At 41.9% G+C, this 18,590-nt stretch overlaps 1 protein-coding gene across 10 annotated transcripts in view; it reads right to left on the minus strand.

The window, feature by feature from the left end:
* Positions 1-10,633, minus strand: part of LOC125010967 (multiple PDZ domain protein) — a 40,121-nt gene extending 29,488 nt beyond the window's left edge. For 3 of the 10 annotated variants that reach the window (XM_047590013.1, XM_047589983.1, XM_047589944.1), the window contains exons 1-10: positions 10,196-10,632; positions 7,662-7,721; positions 5,952-6,118; positions 3,306-3,467; positions 2,945-3,084; positions 2,445-2,658; positions 2,199-2,321; positions 1,794-1,988; positions 1,226-1,331; positions 203-291 (exon numbers count right to left, since the gene is read on the minus strand). In XM_047590013.1, the coding sequence (XP_047445969.1) occupies positions 203-291; positions 1,226-1,331; positions 1,794-1,988; positions 2,199-2,321; positions 2,445-2,658; positions 2,945-3,084; positions 3,306-3,467; positions 5,952-6,118; positions 7,662-7,677 (1,212 nt within the window). In that variant the 5' untranslated portion in view covers positions 7,678-7,721; positions 10,196-10,632. Of the gene's footprint in view, positions 1-202; positions 292-1,225; positions 1,332-1,793; positions 1,989-2,198; positions 2,322-2,444; positions 2,659-2,944; positions 3,085-3,305; positions 3,468-5,951; positions 6,119-7,661; positions 7,722-10,195 lie in introns of all 10 variants that reach the window. The other 7 variants (XM_047589975.1, XM_047589967.1, XM_047589952.1 and 4 more) reach the window with 4 other exon arrangements.
* Positions 10,634-18,590: the final 7,957 nt, after the last annotated feature.

The following is an 18,590-nucleotide window of genomic DNA, read 5'->3' on the forward strand; positions in this document are numbered from 1 at the left end:
TTTTTATTCACAAGAATTCTGAATTATCAGTTCATTGTGAATTATTCAAAATTATGCATCTCATAATCTCCCTCCACTGGCCAAATGAGTAAATGTGATCACTATAATAGATGATGTAAAACACCCACTGAATATTTTACTTCATGCCACTGAAGACAGAGGAAATAGTGATAAGTACAAAGAGCATAATTAGGGTACTTACAGCTATTATCTGGTCTCCGACATGAATACGGCCATCTTGATCCACAGCGCTGTCTTTTGTTATACTCTTAACAAAAATGCCTGAGGGCTCTGAGGAGTAAGAACAAGTAAAAAAATAATAATAATTAAAGGGTGAGGAACCGATAACCGTGAATCGTGGCATTAAATACGACCTGCAGAGAAAAGCAAACAGATGTTTCAGCTTGAAGTTCGTGTTACAAAGCCTGTTTTCACACACATAAAGCGTGCTTTCATCATAAATTATAGTTTGAATTAATAAGAGCCATTTAATTCAATTCAGTCGGTATAATAAATTATAATGAAAGGCAGCGTGTGGTTAACGTTACATTGTAGCTGATTTTGTATTTTAAAGGCCAATAAAAGTTATTTCAATGTTAATTTTAAGTCGGATTAGTTTAATTCATTTTCAGCCAAAAAGGGTAGAACAAAATGTTGACTTATCTTAGCTGTGACCGTGATAGTGCATCACCACATTCCAGCAGATTATGAGCATTAGTTTTCATTTAAAGTTAAGTTTCTGAAGAATTTACTTTTAGCTCTCATTTCTTGAGGGAAGAAATTAAAACTAAACTGTTCATCAAGCTGAGGATGATTTCGAACCAGTGGAGACAATGCTCTGGCACGGCCTCAACACTCAGTCTTCCTAACAGCTTTGTGATTGGTCACAGCTTTGCGGAAAATTACGATTTCAGGAAAACACGAAGTAACGACGTGTTCAGTTCGACTCGATCGCTTCGGCTTAGAAGACATACTGCTGTTGCTAGTCCTGGATTTGTAACAACAAACTAGGTGTGGAAAAAACACAGACATCATAACTTTAAAACAGGGTTATGTCCTTAAAATAAAAACCATAAGCTAAAAGATAAGAGTTTATCAAGACTGATGGAAAAATACCTATCAGATAGTGCTAGAAAAATACTACACATGTAGCCAGAAATGTAAATTACTAGTCAACATGACGATTTAAATGAGCATTTAGTTCTGAAAAACTACCATCTCTAACCTGAATTTTTATCTCCAACATAGCCAGCAATAGTGATTCCCAGTCCTTGGGTGTTCTTGGTAAGGCTCACATCAAATGCTTCAGCATCTTCTTCCTCCTCGTAGTCCTGTGTAACAATTGATGAGAATGACAAATCGACATCCACTGATAACTGCACAAAAGATGATTAATTTGACAGCAGCAGAAAGGCGAGCGGTGGCACGTGAGTCATTCCGCAACATGGCGTGATCACAAAAAGTTGCTCTGCTTTGTTTTAAAGGAGCGCTCTGAACCTGTCAGAAAGCAAAAACATAGCTAATGTGTGCGATCAAAGGGACGTGATGTTTGTCAGTCATATCGTGAGTCACCGATATTCGTGTTTTAAATAGAGCTGATGGTTGAGAAGGAGCTTTTGAGAACGCAAAAGAGAGTAAATTCCATTTATCTGACCGAGAAATCAGAAAAGATCAAACAGAACGTAGAAAATATAGAGTTTAGCATTAAGGATTTTGCTACACCTCTAGGTCTGGTTAAAAAAAAAAAAAGATTTCATCAAATTCCTGCTTCCATGCTTTACAGTCACAGTCACCTGCTGCTCATTGACAGTGGGGAGCACCACGGGCATGACAGCGGAGGGAGTCTCATCCACGGGACCCCTGGTAACGACCAGCTTCACCCTGTTGCCGCACTGCCTGAGGACCTGGGCCACCTGCTCGCTGCCCATGCCGTACAGGTCAGTGTCTCCGATTCTTAAGATGTGGTCCCCACTGCGCAGGCGGCCATCCTGAGGTAGAAAAACACGTTTTTTTTGTCCTGGTCTGTGTAGCTTCAGCAGAGTGACAGTTAATTCTGCGCTTGCTTGCAATTATCTCATTCTCATTACATCAAACTGACAGGAGTCATCCTTCCAGAACATTGAAAGTGCGGCATTAAACTGTATAAAACAACTCTGCGAAACCAAAGCCGGCTCTCTGAGATGCATCAGTTGAATCACCTGATCGGCTATGCCTCCGGTAAGTATGGTTTTGACGATGACCCCAGTGGTCTTTCCTCCGACGATACCGAAGCCAAGACCGGTGCCGTCGTTGACCAACTCAATTGTCTCAACATGTTGCCACTGAGAGAACATGAGGTGAAAGGAAAAGGTAAAGGAAATGGCTGAATAATGTGGTTTCAACAAAAATGCATTGCAACATACACCAGGACAGTGTTTTGTTTATGTGCGTGTTTGGATTCCTACCGCACTTGAGTTGGCCGATACTGTGCTGGCAGCAGAGGGCGTGCGGGACACCACAGGACTGGCCAGCTGAGGTATTGGCCCTCTAGCCACCACGAGTTGAACCATCTCTGAAGCACACTGTAGGATTCCTATAGCCTGCTGGTGGGTCACCGTCTGATCCAGGGGCTGGCCATTGATGGCCAAGATCTGGTCAGCTTCTTTGAGCTTCCCATCACTGTAGGCGCAAGAAGCATAGAGCATAGCATTACACGATGCAAAGGGAAGGGCATAGCCTTAGTCCGAAGTAACAAATGTTTGGAACAAGCTGGTACTTCCTGTAAATTAGCCAATTTGTAATCCAAACATCCTCATAAGCAACTGAAATAGACTTCTCTAATTCCTTAATTCTAATTCAACAATCGCCCAAATGTTGAAGAACTTTCTGGGACGTTGCTACAAGCTTAATCACGCTCGAAGTTTGTCAGTGTTGCCCTACGAAAAGACCGCACGTTGTCCCTTACCAGTGAGCGATACTTCCTGGTTGAATTTCCTGGATGAAGATGCCGAGTTCTCCGCGGTTCTCGCTCTTCAGGCCCACCACGCTGAAGCCGAGACCTCCGGACGCTGGCTTCTGGAGCTCCACGTGTGTTACGTAGCGCCCCTGCATCACACACACACACACACACACACACACATATATATATGTACACTTTGGCCCCATGCTGATTCACTGTAGCATCAAAGCTACTGGCAGCCTTTAGAAGTCTATTTGAAGTGCCTCTGGGAGAGAAAAGCACAGTGTGCAGTCTGTGGATGTTTGGTTTGAGTTGTAGGACACATTATTAGTAAGCACAATAATTCAGGTTTTTCTGTTGGTTATACCTGTGCCATGGAGTGGATGATGTGTTCAAACTCTTCAGATGCTGTTTTGCCATTGATGTGTGCAGCTGCAGAGAGGTCAGTGTAGGAAACATTGCTGCCATTGGGCTTGGCTGCTGTGCTGTGATCGCTGAGGTCGCTCCCTTGTGTTGAAGGGACAGTCCCCTGGAAAAATACATTTTAAAAACCATTGTGAGTAATGTTGAAAAATTCAGATACTATCTAAATACTAAATAAGATGAATAGGATTACAACACGGAGAAAGCGTTAAAAAACAGCGTCGAAACGTCTGTTTGGTTTGCAGCTTCGACGCCACATTAGAGGTTTGGATTCCTGCAAAGCGATCCTGTAGGCATTACTGACGCTTTAACAACCAAACACAATCAAAAGTTTAAATAAATCGCATCTCGATCCATCCGTCGCGTGAACGTAAACATTTAGCGCGTTTAATTTTAGACCGCAAAACCCTGAATCTGGGAGTGTTAAACCACTGGGATGTTTGTTATCCCACCATGATTAGCTGGATCTATGGCAGCCTAATCCTTCAGGAGATAATGGCTCTTAGCTGATGTTCCAACAATGACTCGACTCCAAATACAATATTTCCATCATGGTAGAGGGGAGAATCGTCACTGGCCATCTGGATGCTTGGGTTTTTAATTACTGCAGTGACTTTACTTGTGTGACAGATGAATTACATGGATGCGACAACTGCATAAAACAGAAAAGCTGCAATTTCATTAGGCGTTTACGACCGTCTGAATTAGATTCTAAAGGACAGACATAATAACACTCCATTTGGCACGTGGCGTTCCAAGCTCAAGCTGTCCTTGCGAACTTGTGAATTAGCATCAGGAAGTTGACTGTACAACTTTCAGCTTCGGAAGCATGTACAGTAAACTGAGCTTACTTTAAACAGAGCCTCAAATTAGACCTCGGAAACAAAGCAAAACTGGACGGGACACATTAGTGCTGCGCGCCGCAAACAAAAACCCTATGGGCCGGGCTAAGTTAGCGTAGCATGCTGCTAAGTTGCTGTCCTCATGCATGAGCTTTGTTAGCCGGGGCCCTGGCTAAGAGGATTAAAGTTCCAGTTTGGTTCTTGCACATTTAAGAAATTGTTTCTGCCCCACTTCACACGGCAGCAGTGCGCTCTTTCTCATTGGAGAGCAGGGCCTCGTCGCCATAGCGACACGGGCTGAGCGAGGCCTAACTAGCTGAGCCAGAAGACGGACAGCGTGCGAATGTGTGTGCGTGCGTGTTTGTGTGTATCTGGCTCTTGTCGCACCATCTCTCCAAATTGGTTCAGCTGAAGAGGGCCAAACAAGCGCAGCTGGCTCTATAAAAATGTAACAGAGACTCATGTTTGGTGCTGCTTCTGAAATATGTCTCTTTATCACTGTTAAAACACAGCATGGGACCATTTTCAGATCTGAGGTACCGGTAGTTTAAAATGATCATCTTATGGTTAAGATTTGCTTAGTAAAATAAACATACACAGAAATACAGATATAATAATGTAACTTGTAAGTTAAATCACCAGTGAACAAAAATGCCACAAGGGTTTTAATAATCTAAATTCCACAAGGGGTGAAAAAAGCTCTGGCATCTCTGCCTCCCACTGCATAGCTCGCATATTTCCATCTCTGTTTCTCAAACGCTTACCCCTGGCCCCTTTCCACTGTGACTTAAGAGCTCTCTCCTTCCACTCAAACGTTCAATTCTCAACGGGGAGAATCAGCCAGAAAAAAGACTCCCTGACTTAGACCAACTATCTCTGCTCATGTACCCATATTATACCAGGCTTGTGCCGTTGTTCGAACCCTGACAGCAATTTGGCCGTGGCAGCAAACACTGCGGAGGGTGAGGATTGGACGGTGATGGGAGGGCGCCTTGACAAGAGCCAGAAACAGAATGAGTGAGGTCCCCCAGGAAACAGGGAAGAGACGGGGATAAGCAAACCTGAAGAATATGGATGGGAAAGATATTCTTAGCTATTCTGAGCTGCTGCATTGGTAATGCAGGAGTTTCAGTTTGGTCTGGAGGCTTATGGATGATGTCACTGTATTTTGTCGCAGAAATCATATACAATCCATACCAGATATATAAAAATACATCAGGCATGACATCGTGACTACCTTACTAATATTGGGTCTTCTGAGGGCGTCCTGTGGTGTCTGGCAACAGTGTGTTGTTGGTGGGGGCCCTTGGGTCCTATGGGTTGAGGGGGGCCTCTGTGGATCAGGCTTGTTCTACTTTTTTTCATGTTTTTTGAGTTGTTCCTAAACTATTTTTGTGTGTGTCTGTGTGCATCCTGCTGGGGTGGCTGCTGCCATCGAGGAGTGTCATTGCTATGGGGTGGGGGTGCCTGTCTGGTCTAGGTGGGTGCTACATGTCTTAGTAACATCCAAAATAATCCCAGGTCCAAAACTTGTATCGTAACAGGATGGTCAATATTATTCACTTCACCTGTCAGTGGTTTTAATGTTGTGGCTGATCGGGTAACTACTAATGCAGGGCTGTAAATTAACTTCCATGAGTTGTGTTCATCACTGACATCAATCCTTCAAAACAACCCATCCCGTAAACAAAAAGTATTAAGACGTTATGGTAAACACATCATCCAGTAGTTTTGTATTTTGCTCTTACCTGCTCCTTGAGATGCTGGACTGACTTCTGCAAGGCCAGGATCTGGTGGAAGAGGGGGCTCTGGAGCACTGATTTGAGCAGGCTGAGCTTCTCCTCGGTGGGCACCTCCCCCCGCTCCTTGAGTTTGGCCTGGAGACGCTCCACCGCCTGCAAGGCACGCTGTGTATCTGCAGGCCGTCGCATATTTTAGTGACAGCGCCCGGGCCGGAGCGAAGGCGTGGACAAAAGGGGAAAAGGAGGCGTGGGAGAGATAGCGGTGCAGAGAAGAGACGAGGACAAGAGCTTTTTTTATCAGCACGGGCGAAGATAGTGAAGCCGGGAAGGGTTAAATGGATGTGACCCTGTTTAGTCATTTAAATACCCTTATTCAGTTTAACCTTCGTGACAATTTGACACATACCTTGAACTCTTTTCTTTTTTTTTTTCCTAACAGTGATTTAATAAATAAAAGCATAGAGGAGTAAAGTCACATATCACAGCCTGGGCTTAGCTAAGGCTGAGTAGTGCTCAACAGACCTTACGATATAAAACTCAGCCACAGGTTTTTTTTTTTCTTTTTTTCGCACAGAAGAGAAAACTCCATTCTCAACGCACTGGTTGTTCTCAGAATAGCAATGTTTCCTTTTCTTGCCCCTCGGGGTCAACAGTGGGCTGCACAGGAGCATAGCACGGTTATCAGGAGGAAAAGATAAAAGAAGCAGTTCCTTTATGGTTTTGCTTGCTGGACCCTGCATAAGTCCCACAATGGAGTGAGTCCGGAGTGGCTTGTTAGTGAGGACGGGCCAGCCAGACGTCATCTGGGCAAAAATGAAGCAATTTCTGGAGCTCACCCACTGTGACTAACGCCTAATAGGCCGTGCACAGGGGCCAAAGCACTTCCTGCACTTGTTGTTTGAACAAAGGTTGTAAACAGGACAATAACCCTTTTTTTTTGCCCGTAAATGTATCACTCATTGTCTTTGCCTCAATGCGTATATGATTCTTGGGATATCTGAAGTACTAGATCCAATCCTCAATCCACTTTCTTTAAATATGGACTGAAATGTGAATTAAAATTAAGCTTCCATCCTCACGAGTCCAAGGCTGAAGTACAACACCCCCTCCAAACTACACATCACAGCTCAGAGATAGTACATGGTCAACATGCCAGTCTTGAGAGTGACCGCAGATTGCGGCTTTAAAGGAAGAAGCTGGCAGCACTGATCTGGCTTCACGCTTGACAGCTGGGCAAATAAATCTCTACAGGGACAAACAAACAATCAAATTTATGGCGACATCATCAGATATGGCAACACTGGCAGTCCACAGGGCTTGAATTGAATCCAGGGCCTCTCACGCTGGTGGAGAGAAACTCTCAGCAGGAGCCAAATGTGCAATGTGGAAGCAGTGAAGAAGGACACTCAAATGACTAGATCGGATCCTGATTCAAAAACCGCTTACTTTAAAGTGAAGATTAGGATAAGGTTTTTGTTTACTATATCAGGACTGAATCTTAATTAAAGTATTATCTGTTTGCCCGGATTGCTTCAGTCCATTTAGGAACGTAATTTAGAAACACAAAACGCTTTTTAAAGTTACACCGTATTCAAGACTGAGGTATGTAGTGATTCTACTAATATTATTATTTTCTTCTATTTATCACCATAATAAATACTACAGACTCAATACAGTGTATTTGGTGTCATAAAACAGTAAAAAGCAATTACTTACCCATTGTTTCTATCATGTTTAGAGCTCCTTCTCAATGAGATTTCTTCCCTTTTTCAAGGCCTGGAAAATGACCAGAAGAATAGTTTTCTTAGCACTTAGCCAAATGAATATCAGGGCACAGATACGCATTTTCTCTCTTCCACAAAAGATGTCTAAGTGAGGAAAAGGCCCATTTATCTATGAACCCCAAACTTCTTAAACATCCTCCTTTTCTTTACTATTACACTATCATTGTTTGTCACCCCACCTCTCACCTGATAACAGCTGGGATAGACTCCAGCCCCCCCGCAAACCTCGCAACGTTATAGCAGATGAGATGTGACAACATTATTGATGGATTAATGTAGAAAAAGTTAGCACCTCGCCAACAGTTTGCATGCAACGTGTCAGCAGCAGGCTTTAAATACCCCTTAAATACAATTTAAATATCCAGTTAGTCCAAATATCAACTTTTTTCATTCAAATTATACCTACACTTTGGTCCGCACAGGCTCAAAGGGAATACAGTAATTGTGTTACACTGACATTTCTTATGTCACACTAGTTGAGATATCCACATAAACAGTCTGCCATCAAAATGCATCAATGAAATCTGAAATGCCAGAAGGGAAAAAAAAAAAAAAAACACTTTACACTTCCTAAACAAAGCCACAAAGATCAGTAAGATTACTCCTGCCTCGACACTTTAAAAGGTGGTATTTGATATTTGTCGACTGCTTTGAAGCCACGACGGCTGCGAATTCCAACGGAGGGAAGGAGTCATACTTGACTTCAGAGGTGGCTTTGTTAGAAGCGTGGCATGACTAAGGGAGACATTACACGATTAAAGGAGATTGGTCAGATAATTAAAAGCCCTGTATAGACTCCCAGAATAGCTCCAGTATAGCGTACGTGGCCACGGGATCTCCGCGCCATTGGTTTGTGTCCATCGCATTTGGTTCCCAGCATACCTGTCATGGTAAAAACAGTATGCTATAGTAGTCATAGTGTTTTATTTATCTTTTGATTTCTGGTGGCCAACGGTGCAAAACACCCACCACCTCAGCTGGACAGTTGCACCACGTTGTACATTTGCACTCTTTAACTGTAAAAGCATTATACGTTCCAAGCATTTCATTCATACCAGTCATATCATTCCTTCCCTACTAATTTACATTTTGTCTGTGTTATTAACTCAACTCTATTTCCAAGTCCCGCATTTAATCTTGGCTTCGTGAAGGTATTTAATATTTGTTTAAAAGAACAGAGAGAGCTGCTGATTCAACTGCGTTTCAGTTTGGGTTTGCACTACTATGAAATTGCGCTGCGTTGGAGCGATGTATGTTTTGAATACATCCAATAAATATACATGATGATGGCGCTGATTTGCCATTTGTGTTGTTGAACTTTATAACGATTGCGATGGGGAGATTTAGTGAAGGAGATTTAGTGAATGACCACCTTCCTAATATTGTGTAGGTCTCGCTCGTGCCTCCAAAACAGCTGCCTCATGACATAATGGACATGGGTCTTCTGAGGGCGTCCTGTGGTGTCTGGCTACAGGATGTTGTTAGTGGGGGGGCTTTGGGTCCTGTGTGTTGAGAGGAGGGGTGTAGTCTGGTTTGGTCTGGTCTAGGTAAGCGGTACATGTCTAAGTAACATCCACATAAATCTCAGGTCCAAATGTTTCCCAGCAGAAAGTTGAATTTGTCAGTGGTCACAATGTTATGCCCGATCAGTGTAATTCCTCATATGTGTGATCATACATAAATCTGACTCACATCCTGTTATTACCTCGTACTATCCTATATATTTCTGTAGCACTATACCTCAAATGCAGTGGCCGTGTTGTCGGGACACACTAAGTATCCTCTGATGACTCACAACCAACAGGCCTGAGGAACTTGAGCTGCTGTTGTTAACCCAAAACACGGTTAGCTTTTAAGTTAGCATTTGCCTCCCGAAAATAACAGACCGAGCTAATGAGAACTGCTGGCTCTTATATTTTATCGTGTAATCGTCCGCCTTAAAAAAAATAAAAATGAAATGTCGGTCAAACATGTCCCAGTTTCGCCAGTGTTTCCGTTAACTGGCGGTTTTAGCAGAGCAACAGTCGCTTGTTGACTGCTGCTAAACCAACGGTGTTTTGAATATAGTCGCCCAGACACTCGGGACAATCCGCTTTTCTCAACTCCTCCTCCTCCTCCTCCTCCTCCTCCGCCTTCATCTATGGAGCAAGAAAGCAACAGGCTTCCTTCCGATAAGGAGGACGGTAAAGAAGTTGGTATCCTATAGGGTTTGTAGCAAGGCTACTATAACGCTGGCCGTTCACAACACGCAATAAAACACTTTAAACTTGAAATATGAGCTATTTAAACCCGTCTTGTTTGGTGACCCGCCGCGACGGCAGAGTATTTATTCCCCCCACTATCATTAGCGACATTTTAGCGAAAAAAAAAAAAAAAAAAAAAACGACTCTTACTGACGCCTAAGTTTATATTAATGTTTGATAAGGTTTTCCTGGAGGTAAACGCGTCTGAAAAATAGCCACTTACATAAGTGTGGAGCGTCCACGAAACCCCGGCGGCTGGTATCCCGTGTTATATCCCGTGTTGTCCTGCGGCTAACGGCGCACTGTCTGGGGCTTAAAGATGGGGCGTAGAGTAACTCGATCCTCTGTGGACATTCGCAACAAGAGAGGGGCTGCTCCGAGAGCTACACTGGGACTGAAGCGCCGCTTGCTGGCTGCCCTGACACCTAGGACGGAGATGTCTTGTCAGGTCTGCCCCCTCCCCTGACTCCCTGCTCCGGCCGGAGCTAAGGTCAAATAATAAATCCCTTCCTGGACACGGGGTTCCCCTGACGGTTTACCACGGGTATACAGTAGTGTGGGGGGAAAAGCGTTGGCCCCTTCCTGGTTTCTTATTTATTTATGTATTTGCACGTTTCTCACACTTAAAATGTTCCAGATCATCAGACAAATTCAAGACAGAGGTTTAAAAATAAAAAACTACATGTGTGAAAAACTGATTGCCCCCCCTAAACCTAATAACTGGTTGGGCCACCCTTAGCAATAAGGACTTTACAGAGTTTTTTGTAAGGTTTTCCAGCATTTTTAAGGTCATGCCACGGCATCTCAATAGGATTCAGGTCAGGACTTTTTGTTTGCTTGTTCAAACGCTTTGTTGTTGGGAGTGGATTCTTTGAGGATGAAATGCTGTATATTGAGATACTGTGAAATATCCACATATTTTGCTCTTTTTTTAAAATAGCGTTTTTTTGTCATATATCTGGTTAGAAAGTTCGCAGCCCTATGACAGAGCCGATGAATTGAAAGATTCTGGCCCTCTCCACCGTGTACGTTGCTCATCCCTGATCTGGGTTGTTATTGACGCTATATAAATGAAACTGAATTGCAGTGAATTTAATGAATAACGGACGGGCTGCAGGAACATTGAGGAACGAAACATTCAGCATGGAACATTCTCTAAAGGTTATTTTTGAAACGCTTTTACAAAAACCTTCAGGGACTGTTCATAGAAGCTTTCATAAACCCTTCAGAGAACTTTCAATGAAGCTTTAGGGAATATTCTCTAAAGTTTTTTTTTCTTCTTTTACCTTCAGAGGACATCCAGGCAATATTCTCTTTATGATAAATTTAAAGGTCCCAAAGAGAACGTTTCCAAAACGTTTTTGTTAACTAAAACCTTCACAACGAATAACCTTCCAGGAGCATTTGGGGAATATTGCTGACAAACCATAGCCCTCAGGGAACTCTCACAGAACCTTGAGAGAATGATCACTTTTCAAGGTTATTTTTATGAATTTGGTGTATCTGGGAACAATGCACCCTCTGCAAATTATTATTAAGTGTGTATTATACAGCTAATTACTGTACATAGTGTTTCTCGTTCATAAATTGCAATTGTTATACATATATATATATATATATATATATATATATAAAATTGTCAGAGATTCTTACTTCTTATTTTGTGACCTGTTCACATTTCGACGCAAAATGCTAAGCTGTTAATTTGGCTCCGAACGTTCATTCTTCATTCATTCTTATCCATATCCAGTGAGACTTAGCTTGAATAGTCCTCCCTTTGTTTTCCAGGCAATCTACTGTGAGCTCTTAAGAGACTTTAGCAACGAGCAGAACGGAGTAGCAGGAGAGCCGGGGCGTCAGCCGAGGTTAAATCATAATCCTCATAACCCAATATTTTAGCGCTGACAATATAAAACAGCTCGCAGGAAATTACAGGTGAAGGGTATTATCATGAAGTGTAGTTCTGGGAGGCAAAACATTCAGATTGTTTGGTCTGCTGCATTTAAATTGGCTCCTTGAAATTATTTTCCGAGCCCTCCGCGACCTCCCGGTGAGTGGTACAGGTGCAGAAGCATGCTGTTTAGGTGCCCTTGAGAAAACACCGTAAATATACGGAGGAACGCTACGGCTGTCATTCTTTTTGAAGATAATTGGAGTTATCGTGGGGCAGATGCTTGATCTGTTCCCATCTCTGACATTGCGGCAGGGGATCCACGGTAAAACTGTCACAAGTCTCGTATTTTATTGCCGCTTGATGACAGTTGGCGACTGTAGTAAACAATTTAGCGGCAAATGATTGGAACGGTTTTTGGTGAGTCCGGTACATTAAGGAGTTTGATCAGGATAATGATTTTTTCATCTGTTAATTAAAGATGTCCAAAATATTAAAAACACTGACAGGAAAAGAAGTAAATAACATTGACCAGACTAGACTAGCCTGACTAGATCACAAACTGATCCACAGAAGTCCCTCCCCTCAACTCGTAGGACCCAAAGGCCAACACTAACACCATTCTGTATCCAAACACCACAGGACACCCTCAAAACGACCATGTCCATTCTCTAATGAGTCACAGACCTACACAAAATTAGGAAGGCGGTCATAATGTTATGCCTGATTTGTGTACATCCAGTTTGTCGACCACATGCAGACTCTCATTTAATGCTGACACCCTCGGATAATAAACACTGAAGTGTAATAAACAGTAAATGGTGCAGTTTTGATTACAAGTGGAAAGGACCAGGAAGGACCTTGCCTCGGAGAAGGACATGGCAAACTGACAAAAACCCTGAATTCTCCATTTCTGTCCTGTTTACGGAATTTTGCGTTCCGTTCCAGACAGCGAAGTGGCGCGCCCATATTTGAATTTGATACGAGCTGTTATCCGAAATGAAACATACCAAATACCCAGTGGGATGGAATGGCCTGCGTGCTAACTCAGATCGAGCAGCACCAGAATAGCAACACTATGATTATATTTGCATTGTTTTCCCCATCACTGTAGGGGAAAGGGCAGGGCTGTGTTGTAGGCAGGTTGCTGATCAGGTATTCCAGCAGTGTTAAACTGTCCTTTTTGGCCGTGATGCTGCCATGTCCAGAACTTTTTTTTTTTTGCTATTGTTTTTGTGGCCCTCAAACCCTCAGGGGATAGCTGGGAGGAACAGATTCACTCCATAACAAGTCATTTCCACGAGAGGGAAAGACATACAAGCAGCTTTCAGAGAGCCGATACTGACTAAATCCCTTTGCTGTTTTTATCTTTACTTCTCCCTCCATCTTATCCACCGAGTAACTCCCCTTTTACTCTGACAATAAGCCACTTTTATGTGGGAGGTCTGACTCAGCCAAATGCTGAAAAAGACAAGAGATTGAAACAAGACTGAGAGGGAGGAGAGGGGAAAAAAAAACATCTTAGCTCAGTACTAGGCTACTTCAGCGTTTTTATTTTTATACCTGTCTGTCACAGAGGCCTTCAGCAGTAGTCATTGTTTGAAAGCGCTTAGTGACATGAGACATCAAATCTCTGATAATAACGGGATTCAGATATCTTTTTTGCAGCAAGTTCTTTTCTCCGCTTCGCTCCTTACAATACGGGCAGAAGTATGAGTCACTGGGAACTGGATTTCAATCGGTTATATATATATATGAATCCCGTAATTTGAACTTGCATAGTTTCATCCAATCTGTTCATTTCATTTTAAATGGGGTTGATTCAGTGCGGTCAAAGCAAAGGGTGAATAAGTTGGACCAAAACAAAGAAATAGCAAGAAATAAGAAATTATATTCTTTAGGCAATCTGTATGCAGTGATGGACAGAGGAGTAACAGTGACGCACCATCTGAGTCAATTTAGTCACAACCCAATCACACTGACTTATTTATTTATTTTTACTTTTCTTGCTGGGAAGTCTGCTCACCTGTTAACCAATTAATCTCCGGCAAAGATTTGCTGAGCCAATCAAAAGGCGAATAAGTTAACTTGTGTCTTTCGAACCTAAAACAAAGATACAAAAAGGTTGTTCAGGCTTCGTGTGGAGATGGACAGAAGTACAGCGGCAGCCTAGTTATACGTGACATCTGTCTGCCGTTGAGTCCGTTTTGTTTGCAACAGGATAGCAGTTGTCAAAGAAACAAGATGTTTATGATTCGCTAGTGCACCCTAGAAACCGAACCACTTTTTTCTTGTTTGTGGTGTAAAGTTTTCAAGGATGGTTTCTGTCATTGTTGATCGTTATATCATGCTCAAGTATACCCAAGCTATTTTCTGTGAAGTTTAGTTATTTTTTTTTTTTTTTTTGAGTTTTTTGACAGGACATGACATCATGATGAGTAGTTGCCATGCTACCCGTTCCGCGACGTGGTCCCATATGTCCGCAAGAGTAGAAAAAATAACTAACTAAACAAATATAGTTTATAATCCAACATTTCCTTGTGACTGGTGGAGGTAGAGTTCTTGGCTTCAGACTCCAAAGATGGCGCCACTCGTAACCTCGCATCAGTTTGGCCAGTGGAAGGAAGTGAGGATGCATTGTCCATATTTATCTACAGTCTGTGTTTGAAAAACAGTTCTTAATGAAATCCAGGCCTGTTATCAGACTAATTGGGTAAAAACTGAGTTTGGCTATGCTAGACTCAGTGGCGCTGTATGAGGAAAGTTAGGACAATTCCAAGGGCCCTTGACTGTCATTCATTCAGGATTCGTGTACCATTCATTCATTTGAATTTCAGTTCAGACCAGAAAATCAATAAAATCGTAAAACAGTTTGTTATTTCATTATTGGTTTCTCTTGTTAAAAGAAAACACAGATTTTAACCTCTATTTCTAATATTCAGTTTAATGTTTTGGTCAAATGTGATTTTTTTTTCCATAGGGCCCAATATTCCAGACGGCGTCCTTGGCCAGACTAGAACTATTATGTCCGTTGTAAAATATACAGACAGCGAAATAGTCTACATAATAATATCCGAATTTGAGTCTGAAGATAGCTTCAAAATATAAAAACCAGGTGCAGTAAATGGCACTATTTCATCTTTATAATAAGGCGTCGCACATGTAAAGTATGTGATGATGCAGTAAGTACCAGTGTTTGACAGCCTCAGTGCTTGGGGCCATTGTCAGATGTTTTCCATAACTACATGTAACCAATAACAAAAATGAAGGCACGACACTCTTTGAAAACGTGCCGACACAAGTAATGCTGCAGCCGTGTTCATGGTGCATAGATTATTAATGTACTTTGCGCCAGTCACATTCACGTAGCTTGATTGCACTTTCTGAGGGAAAGTGATTATTCAAGGGCACAGTCATTTTGCAATGAAAATTATGTCCTCTATAAAAAATGACACCTCCACATGAAAACTACACATTTTCCCTGTCAGAAACTCACTTTCAGATATCAGGCTTTATTGTATATCAGCCCCGCATAGGAAGTCACAGGGTGTAATAAAGAAATGCCCGGAAGGAATCACAAATTTCAGTGTCTGAATCATATCGGCAGAGCGAAAGCTGGCGTTGTCTGGCTGTCTTGATTTATTGCCAGTAAATCCATCAACATTCAAATAGCCTTTGGAACTGTTACATCCCCAGAAGATGTAAAGAGCTCACAGAAGGAATCAGACGTTTTATTTTTCGTGCACAAGATTCAGCTCAAGACTAATGAAGCAAAGATTTATTAAGTATGTGTTTTTTTTGTGCTTTGTGTGAGCAGGTCATCAGGGTCGGGAGACTGAAAATTTTAACTTTGGCCCATGTAATGTTTCAGGGCAATGGTCAAATAGTCCATCGTTAATCAATAAGTCTGGTCCTGTTGGGAGTGCGACTGTTTAGATGGAATTTAATGTCAGTCTAGCAACTACTTTTGGAGATTTTCAAGACTTTGAGAGATTATTTTGTGTCTTGGAGGGTTATGTGAGAAGTCGTAAGGTTGTCAAAATCAATCAGGTTGTGCATCTTGGGAGCGTAAATGTTGGCACCAAATGTCAAGCCAATCCAGGCATAAAAATCAAAACCAGTGGCACACAGTTTTTAATAACACTTGAAACTCAAACTCCAGTTTTCTTCAGCACTTAGCTCGGATACGTACGTAACCCAGACTGTTTATCTCTTCATGTTCATGATAATAAACATTTATTAGTGAACTCGATGAGGTGAATCAACAAAGAATTTGTATCATTAGTGCATATTTGTGTATCAGGATCTCACTGTGAAATAAATACGAGTTGTGATGCGATTCGGTGTGATTAGGAGTCGAGTGCCTTCAGCATGTGAGAGTTCGCAGCTGTTCCATTGCTTTCCACAGGTTCCTTGATTGCTAACCTGCCTTGGTGGCTTATTACTGACAATTCATTGCGTCTCGCTTCAAGTTTCTGTGACACTACACCTTGAGGAGCCTGCCTTACTTGAAAGGGCTCTGAAAGCAGTTAACCAACCCATAAATCCACAATATGTGACCTCGGTACACCAGGCAGCGGAAGTTCAGGCTTTAACGCTGACATTTCTCGGAACAGACTGCTGTTGATGTCATTATGTTGGGAGTCGAGGGCATTTGAATACAATGCGAGTCGCAGCCGGTGAGTGGTGAGGAGTTTGATGAATGAGTCGCAAATGATGCTTTGAAGAAAGCCGTTTGAGGAAGAAAATGTGACAACTGGCCAAATTAAACGTAATATATGACCAGAATGGGTCTCTCAACAAATGTCTTTGCATCTGAGTCTGTAGCGATAATATTTCATTTCAGAGTTACATTTTGTGCTTTTTTTTTTCACAGGAAGCCAAAATTTGTAAAACATTGGCAGAAATGTAACTACACTCACTGGTATTAAGGAGAAATATATTGGTGGCCTTTACATTCTTCAGGGAAACGTTTGGTACTTTTGTCTTATCTATATAAAAAATATAGCATGTCCATATGTCCTTGAAGCCTTCCTCTTACAAATTGTTTGTGGTTGGTAGGTGGTCTGGAACCCCTCCCTTGGGAGGTGAGTAGGCTCCTGCAAAGTGTAACAACAACATAGTCAGCCATATCCACTTGAATTTTTCTATGACAAAATGGCTTTCCAATTACTATTGTTTTTTTTCTCTGTGTCTGTTAAAACACACCACATAATGTTGCCTTGTTACCAGATTCGTATTAAGGAACACAATAATATGGTATTTCATGGGAGGGGGGAAAAGATAGGGTCAGTGTTTGCAGTTAATTCTTTATCAAGTATGTAATATCAGTAAGCTAACATGAGCCAACGCTAACATTACTTTTGTATGTTTACCTTCCTAGCTGGGTCAAACTTCACATGCGCCAGACATACAAAGGAATTGAAAAGACGTTTCTCACTATCGGGCAAAAGACAGTCAGCAATAGCAGCAGAAAATTTCTGTATAATTTATTGTTGCAATGCAAAAAGAGAGTTTTGAAGTAACATTAGCATGCTAGCACGTTCAAACTGACGCGCTAGGAAACTCGTTTACCTTCTTGGCTGAGCATGTTGGTGTGCTTTTATTTTTGAATTAGCACAAAGCACAGACTATATTCACCTAAAGTACAGTAACTGAGTAAGTAAAATTGAACCGTTTCGACAAATTGAGACAGTCCATGCTAAGTTGCTGTGGCTTTAATATAACTGGTCTCTGTGCATATGTGCTGTTCCGTGGTGATCAAGATAAATGGGTGAACTGCAAGGCCAGCTAAACGTTCTCTTTTAATTTACCTCACAGAGTAGTTTTAGCATAATATAGTCAGAGTTCTGATCTCATAACATTAGTTTTTTTCAAGGTGTCTCTTTCACTGCTCTTGTGTGGTGGTAGAAGTAAATACATGGACATTTACTTAAAAGATGGCAACACTTTTGGGTCTCTCTCACACCCAAGAAAAGGCCATTCGTTTCTCTTGTAATTTTTTAAGAAGGTTTATGCCACAGGTATTTGAATATTACCCAAGCCTTTTAGCACAAGTTGCACTAATGTGTCTTGTCAACAGTCCGCGTCTGGTTTATATTTACTTACTCTGTCATCATTTTCACACCACGCTTTAAAGAGGGTACATCACAGAGATTTGTGCACGCTTGTCACGATGATAAATAATGTAGTGTTGTTTGTGGAATGTTGTTAATTACCGAAGTAAGTGCTGTGATGTATGTGTGACAGGCCAGAAAAGGGTGTATCTTATCAGCAGTCTGTGCGAAAACTGTCTGCTTGTTGGTTGATCTTCCATGTAGCAATACACATGACCATCTGGTAATTGTGGGGCTATATTTCTAGGCAGACAATGGGATTTTGAACATATAAGGACACAATAAATTGTGATTATACACCCATACTCAACTGTGGTTAGAGGCTGGAGGTAACAAATGTGTCTCAACTGCACATAATCTCCTAATAATAGAGTCTTTGTATTGACAAAAAGAAATCCGGATAATATTTCTGGATCACACCTACAGTATTAGGACCTTTCCTTTTACTTACCATTGTTCTCATTTCCAAGGGAAAAGTGTGGAACTGTGAAACCGGAGAAGCAGAAGTAGGACATGTGTCAGTCTTTGTTCCCATTTGAATTTCTGTACATTTGATCTCCTCTCTCCCAGACTTACACCTTTAAATAACATGAATGGGTCTAGTAGCGACG

Source organism: Mugil cephalus, chromosome 1, assembly GCF_022458985.1.
Source record: "Mugil cephalus isolate CIBA_MC_2020 chromosome 1, CIBA_Mcephalus_1.1, whole genome shotgun sequence".
In the NCBI taxonomy this organism is placed as follows: Eukaryota; Metazoa; Chordata; class Actinopteri; order Mugiliformes; family Mugilidae; genus Mugil; species Mugil cephalus.